The sequence below is a fragment of the Brachyhypopomus gauderio genome, chromosome 1 (assembly GCF_052324685.1).
Source record: "Brachyhypopomus gauderio isolate BG-103 chromosome 1, BGAUD_0.2, whole genome shotgun sequence".
NCBI classification, from domain to species: domain Eukaryota; kingdom Metazoa; phylum Chordata; class Actinopteri; order Gymnotiformes; family Hypopomidae; genus Brachyhypopomus; species Brachyhypopomus gauderio.
This window is the reverse complement of record NC_135211.1, coordinates 3,655,368-3,662,867: the sequence shown is the minus strand read 5'-3', so window position 1 is coordinate 3,662,867 and position 7,500 is coordinate 3,655,368. Positions and strand designations below refer to the sequence as shown.

The 7,500-nt window shown below is 47.9% G+C and overlaps 1 protein-coding gene across 1 annotated transcript in view; it reads left to right on the top strand.

Annotated features, from left to right (window-relative positions):
• Positions 1-7,500, top strand: part of cacna1ab (calcium channel, voltage-dependent, P/Q type, alpha 1A subunit, b) — a 103,836-nt gene that overhangs the window by 26,555 nt on the left and 69,781 nt on the right. The window contains 3 exon segments of the mRNA XM_077012083.1: positions 6,554-6,645; positions 6,777-6,929; positions 7,050-7,237. Of these exon segments, the coding sequence (XP_076868198.1) occupies positions 6,554-6,645; positions 6,777-6,929; positions 7,050-7,237 (433 nt within the window).

Genomic DNA, 7,500 nt, shown 5'->3' with positions numbered 1-7,500 from the left:
TAAAAGAGGAATTGCCCGTTGCTATGGTTACCCGGTGAATGGGGAGAGACCTGTTGGCGTGGTGATTGGGGAGAGGCTTCCACCGCCCTCCTCATCCTCATCTTCATCGTATCCTACATTGTCCACTTAAATGTGTCACATGGGCACAGGACCAGATTCTTTATATATTATAAGCACAAACGCACACATAGATGACCAACTTGTGTGTGTGTGTGTGTGTGTGTGTGTGTGTGTGTGTGTGTGTGTGTGTGTGTGTGTGTGTGTGTGTGTGTGTGTGTGTGTGTGTGAGAGAGAGAGAGAGAGAGAGAGAGAGAGAGAGAGAGTGTAGGTGTGTCTAAATGAATATGTGTATTGGATGTGGCATTATGGTAACCTGAGAAAGAAAACCATGGAGAGTGAAAGAGTAAATTGGAGAGAGGGAGAAATGTGAATGATTGACAGGTGTTTCCCAGCGGAGTGGAACCTGGTCTCCACCTCCTCTCTGTTAGTCCTCCTCCTCTCTGTTACTACCTCATCCTCTCTGTTACTACCACCTCCTCTCTGTTACTACCTCCTCCTCTCTGTTAGTACCTCATCCTCTCTGTTACTACCTCCTCCTCTCTGTTAGTTCTCCTCCTCTCTGTTAGTACCTCCTCCTCTCTGTTAGTCCTCCTCTCTGTTAGTACCTCATCCTCTCTGTTAGTACCTCCTCCTCTCTGTTAGTTCTCCTCTCTGTTAGTACCTCATCCTCTCTGTTAGTACCTCCTCCTCTTTGTTAGTTCTCCTCTCTGTTAGTACCTCATCCTCTCTGTTAGTACCTCCTCCTCTCTGTTTGTCCTCCTCCTCTTTGTTAGTTCTCCTCCTCTGTTAGTACCTCCTCTCTGTTAGTCCTCCTCCTCTCTGTTAGTCCTCCTCCTCTCTTTTAGTACCTCCTCCTCTCTGTTAGTACCTCCTCCTCTCTGTTACTACCTCCTACTCTCTGTTAGTCCTCCTCCTCTCTCTTAGTTCTCCTCCTCTCTGTTAGTACCTCCTCCTCTCTGTTAGTACCTCCTCCTCTCTGTTAGTACCTCCTCCTCTACAGTGTGGAAAATAAGTATTTAGTCAGTCACCAATTGTGCAAGTTCTCCCACTTAAAAAGATGAGAGAGGCCGGTAATTGACATCATAGGTAGGCCTCAACTATGAGAGACAAAATGTGAAAAAAAAATTGAGAAAATCATTTTGTCTGACTTTTAAAGAATTTATTTGCAAATAATGGTGGAAAATAAGTATTTGGTCAATAACAAAATTTCATCTCAATACTTTGTTGTATATCCTCTGTTGGCAATGACAGAGGTCAAACGTTTTCTGTAAGTCTTCACAAGGTTGGCACACACTGTTGCTGGTATGTTGGCCCATTCCTCCATGCAGATCTCCTCTAGAGCAGTGATGTTTTGGGGCTGTCGGCGGGCAACACGGACTTTTAACTCCCTCCAAAGGTTTTCGATGGGGTTGAGATCGGGAGACCTGCTAGGCCACTCCAGGACTTTGAAATGTTTCTTACGAAGCCACTCCTTTGTTGCCCTGGCAGTGTGCTTGGGATCATTGTCATGCTGAAAGACCCAGCCACGTTTCATCTTCATTGCCCTTGCTGATGGAAGGAGGTTTGCACCCAAAATCTCACAATACATGGCTCCATTCATTCTTTCATGTACACGGACCAGTCGTCCTGGTCCCTTTGCAGAGAAACAGCCCCAAAGCATGATGTTTCCACCCCCATGCTTGACAGTTGGTATGGTGTTCTTTGGATGCAACTCAGCATTCACTGTCCTCCAAACACGACGAGTTGTGTTTTTACCAAATAGTTCTAATTTGGTTTCATCTGACCATATGACATTCTCCCAATACTCTTCTGGAACATTCAAATGCTCTCTAGCAAACTTCAGACGTGCCTGGATATGGACTGGCTTAAGCAGGGGGACACGTCTGGCACTGCAAGATCTGAGTCCCTGGCGTCGTAGTGTGTTCCCCTCCTCTCTGTTAGTACCTCCTCCTCTATGTTAGTCCTCTTCCTCTCTGTTAGTACCTCCTCCTCTCTGTTAGTACCTGCTCTCTCTTAGTTCTCCTCCTCTCTGTTAGTACCTCCTCCTCTCTGTTATTCCTCCTCTCTCTTAGTACCTCCTCCTCTCTGTTAGTACCTCCTCCTCTCTGTTATTCCTCCTCTCTGTTAGTCCTCCCCCTCTCTGTTAGTACCTCCTCCTCTCTGTTAGTACCTCCTCCTCTCTTTTAGTCCTCCTCCTCTCTCTTAGTTCTCCTCCTCTCTGGTAGTACATCCTCCTCTCTGTTATTCCTCCTCTCTCTTAGTACCTCCTCCTCTCTGTTAGTTCTCCTCCTCTGTTTGTCCTCCTCCTCTGTTTGTCCTCCTCCTCTCTGTTACTACCTCCTCCTCTCTGGTTGTACTTCCTACTCTCTGTTAGTTCTCCTCCTCTCTGTTACTACCTCCTCCTCTCTGTTGGTACCTCCTCCTCTCTCTTAGTTCTCCTCTCTGTTAGTCCTCCTCTCTCTTAGTACCTTCTCTCTCTTAGTTCTCCTACTCTCTGTTAGTCCTCCTCCTCTCTGTTAGTACCTCCTCCGCTCTGTTACTACCTCCTCCGCTCTGTTACTACCTCCTCCTCTGTTAGTTCTCCTCTCTCTGTTAGTACCTCCTCCACTCTGTTACTACCTCCTCCTCTCTGTTACTACCTCCTCCTCTGTTAGTTCTCCTCTCTCTGTTAGTACCTCCTCCGCTCTGTTACTACCTCCTCCTCTCTGTTAGTACCTCCTCCTCTCTGTTACTACCTCCTCCTCTGTTAGTTCTCCTCTCTCTGTTTGTACCTCCTCCTCCCTGTTACTACCTCCTCCTCTCTGTTACTACCTCATCCTCTCTGTTAGTCCTCCTCTCTGTTAGTACCTCCTCCTCTCTATTAGTACCTCCTCCTCCCTGTTACTACCTCCTCCTCTGTTAGTCCTCCTCCTCTCTGTTAGTACCTCCTCCTCTCTGTTACTACCTCCTCCTCTGTTAGTTCTCCTCTCTCTGTTAGTACCTCCTCCGCTCTGTTACTACCTCCTCCTCTCTGTTAGTACCTCCTACCCTCTGTTAGTACCTCCTCCTCTCTGTTACTACCTCCTCCTCTGTTAGTTCTCCTCGCTCTGTTAGTACCTCCTCCTCTCTGTTAGTCCTCCTCCTCTCTGTTAGTACCTCCTCCTCTCTGTTAGTACCTCCTCCTCTCTGTTACAACCTCCTCCTCTGTTAGTTCTCCTCTCTCTGTTAGTACCTCCTCCTCCCTGTTACTACCTCCTCCTCTGTTAGTTCTCCTCTCTCTGTTAGTACCTCCTCCGCTCTGTTACTACCTCCTCCGCTCTGTTACTACCTCCTCCTCTCTGTTACTACCTCCTCCTCTGTTAGTTCTCCTCTCTCTGTTAGTACCTCCTCCACTCTGTTACTACCTCCTCCTCTCTGTTACTACCTCCTCTCTGTTACTACCTCCTCCTCTGTTAGTTCTCCTCTCTCTGTTAGTACCTCCTCCGCTCTGTTACTACCTCCTCCTCTCTGTTAGTACCTCCTCCTCTCTGTTACTACCTCCTCCTCTGTTAGTTCTCCTCTCTCTGTTAGTTCTCCTCTCTCTGTTAGTACCTCCTCCTCCCTGTTACTACCTCCTCCTCTCTGTTACTACGTCATCCTCTCTGTTAGTCCTCCTCTCTGTTAGTTCTCCTCCTCTCTTAGTTCTTCTCCACTCTGTTAGTACCTCCTCCTCTCTGTTAGTACCTCCTCCTCTCTGTTAGTACCTCCTCCTCTCTGTTATTCCTCCTCTCTCTTAGTACCTCCTCCTCTCTGTTAGTTCTCCTCCTCTCTGTTACTACCTCCTCCTCTCTGTTAGTTTTCCTCCTCTCTGTTACTACCTCCTCCTCTCTGTTTGTCCTCCTCCTCTCTGTTAGTACCTCCTCTCTCTTAGTACCTTCTCCTCTCTGTTAGTTCTCCTACTCTCTGTTAGTCCTCCTCCTCTCTGTTAGTACCTCCTCCTCTCTGTTAGTCCTCCTCCTCTCTGTTACTACCTCCTCCTCTCTGTTAGTACCTCCTCCGCTCTGTTAGTACCTCCTCCTCTCTGTTAGTCCTCCTCCTCTCTGTTAGTACCTCCTCCTCTCTGTTAGTACCTCCTCCTCTCTGTTAGTACCTCCTCCCCTCTGTTACTACCTCCTCCTCTCTGTTAGTACCGCCTCCTCTCTGGTAGTTCTCCTCTCTGTTAGTCCTCCCCCTCTCTGTTAGTACCTCCTCCTCTCTGTTAGTACCTCCTCCTCTCTTTTAGTCCTCCTCCTCTCTCTTAGTTCTCCTCCTCTCTGGTAGTACATCCTCCTCTCTGTTATTCCTCCTCTCTCTTAGTACCTCCTCCTCTCTGTTAGTTCTCCTCCTCTGTTTGTCCTCCTCCTCTGTTTGTCCTCCTCCTCTCTGTTACTACCTCCTCCTCTCTGGTTGTACTTCCTACTCTCTGTTAGTTCTCCTCCTCTCTGTTACTACCTCCTCCTCTCTGTTGGTACCTCCTCCTCTCTCTTAGTTCTCCTCTCTGTTAGTCCTCCTCTCTCTTAGTACCTTCTCTCTCTTAGTTCTCCTACTCTCTGTTAGTCCTCCTCCTCTCTGTTAGTACCTCCTCCGCTCTGTTACTACCTCCTCCGCTCTGTTACTACCTCCTCCTCTGTTAGTTCTCCTCTCTCTGTTAGTACCTCCTCCACTCTGTTACTACCTCCTCCTCTCTGTTACTACCTCCTCCTCTGTTAGTTCTCCTCTCTCTGTTAGTACCTCCTCCGCTCTGTTACTACCTCCTCCTCTCTGTTAGTACCTCCTCCTCTCTGTTACTACCTCCTCCTCTGTTAGTTCTCCTCTCTCTGTTTGTACCTCCTCCTCCCTGTTACTACCTCCTCCTCTCTGTTACTACCTCATCCTCTCTGTTAGTCCTCCTCTCTGTTAGTACCTCCTCCTCTCTATTAGTACCTCCTCCTCCCTGTTACTACCTCCTCCTCTGTTAGTCCTCCTCCTCTCTGTTAGTACCTCCTCCTCTCTGTTACTACCTCCTCCTCTGTTAGTTCTCCTCTCTCTGTTAGTACCTCCTCCGCTCTGTTACTACCTCCTCCTCTCTGTTAGTACCTCCTACCCTCTGTTAGTACCTCCTCCTCTCTGTTACTACCTCCTCCTCTGTTAGTTCTCCTCGCTCTGTTAGTACCTCCTCCTCTCTGTTAGTCCTCCTCCTCTCTGTTAGTACCTCCTCCTCTCTGTTAGTACCTCCTCCTCTCTGTTACAACCTCCTCCTCTGTTAGTTCTCCTCTCTCTGTTAGTACCTCCTCCTCCCTGTTACTACCTCCTCCTCTGTTAGTTCTCCTCTCTCTGTTAGTACCTCCTCCGCTCTGTTACTACCTCCTCCGCTCTGTTACTACCTCCTCCTCTCTGTTACTACCTCCTCCTCTGTTAGTTCTCCTCTCTCTGTTAGTACCTCCTCCACTCTGTTACTACCTCCTCCTCTCTGTTACTACCTCCTCTCTGTTACTACCTCCTCCTCTGTTAGTTCTCCTCTCTCTGTTAGTACCTCCTCCGCTCTGTTACTACCTCCTCCTCTCTGTTAGTACCTCCTCCTCTCTGTTACTACCTCCTCCTCTGTTAGTTCTCCTCTCTCTGTTAGTTCTCCTCTCTCTGTTAGTACCTCCTCCTCCCTGTTACTACCTCCTCCTCTCTGTTACTACGTCATCCTCTCTGTTAGTCCTCCTCTCTGTTAGTTCTCCTCCTCTCTTAGTTCTTCTCCACTCTGTTAGTACCTCCTCCTCTCTGTTAGTACCTCCTCCTCTCTGTTAGTACCTCCTCCTCTCTGTTAGTGTCCCATATCATGCAGTGCTCCCTACATAGGGCCCATGGGTTCAGCAAATTGTAGCAAAAGTGTACACTTTTAAATTGGACACAAACTAGGGCAGGTGTGGGAGTGACTTCTATTATGTTAAAGGATCTCCTGCTCTTAAGTGGCTGTGATGTTAGTATTCATGTTTCGTGATTATTCAGTAGCTGTGGGCAGTGTGTTTTAGGTCAGACACACCTGCCTTGCTGCCGTCGGGTCTTTGTGCACACTAGTTCAAAGGTTCTGTGTGTCTCCTACAGAGCTGTTAGATGTTCTTTGTCAGTGTAAATTCTCTGTCGTTGAAATTATTTAATTATTACTGTTTTATGTAATTATAACTGCTCTATGTAATTATAACTGCTCTATGTAATTGTAACGGCTCCATGCAGAGGGGGGTGGAGAGGTTCCTCCAGCAGAGAATTCAAGAGGGCGCAAGAGCACTGATGCTCTTGTGTGTGTGTGTGTGTGTGTGTGTGTGTGTGTGTGTGTGTGTGTGTGTATGTGTGTGTGTGTGTGTGTGTGTGTGTGTGTGTGTGTGTGTGTGTGTGTGTGTGTGTGTGTGTGTGTGTGTGTCTATAGACTAAATGATGACCCTCAGGCCAATACATAAAGCCATATCAGTATGGCTGTTATCTACAATACTGAATCTTACAATTCTTCTGTCTTTCTCTCATCCCCTCACAGAATCTTGTCCACTGTAGGCTCAGACTTCGATCTGCGGACGCTACGAGCTGTCAGGGTCCTGCGACCTCTAAAATTGGTCTCAGGAATTCCAAGTAAGTGTGTGTAGCTGTGTGAATGAGATTAAGAATGAGAATGAAGTTAATTTGTGCCCTGTATATTCCTCTGGTAACAGTGAAGCACCGAGTGCTTCTCCTGGTCAGGGTCTCTGCTATTTCTCCACCAGGCCTCCAGGTGGTGCTCAAGTCCATCATGAAGGCCATGATTCCACTGCTGCAGATCGGAGTGTTGCTTTTCGTGGCCATCCTAATGTTTGCCATCATTGGTCTGGAGTTCTACTCGGGAAAGTTCCACAAAACATGCTATGACAACATCACAGGTGAACACACACACACACACACACATACACACGCACATGATTCATACACCAATCCCCAGCTCACATGCACGCCCTCGCTTGTCTGTGGGTTTATACTGAACGTGTGGTGGTTCGGCGTAGATGAGATCTTCGATGAGCAGCCGTGTGGAGACGAGCCCCCTGCCAGGGTGTGTCCCCCCGGGACGTCCTGTAAGGAGATGTGGATCGGGCCGAACTACGGCATCACCCAGTTTGACAACATCCTGTTTGCTGTGCTTACCGTCTTCCAGTGTATCACCATGGAGGGCTGGACAGACATGCTGTACTATGTAAGCAGCGTGTGCATGCACCCTACACACACACACACACACACACACACACGCACACACACGCACACACACGCACACACACACACACACACACACACACACACACACACACACACCACATGTTGGGTGACTCATGCCCTCTCATAAAGTCTCAGACACACTCATGAACTCACACAACCTAATGTATTACCATGTTTATGAGATGGTGAATTTCATCCATTCATACTGTATGTAAACCACAGTAAACCTAAAACTGAGGTTTA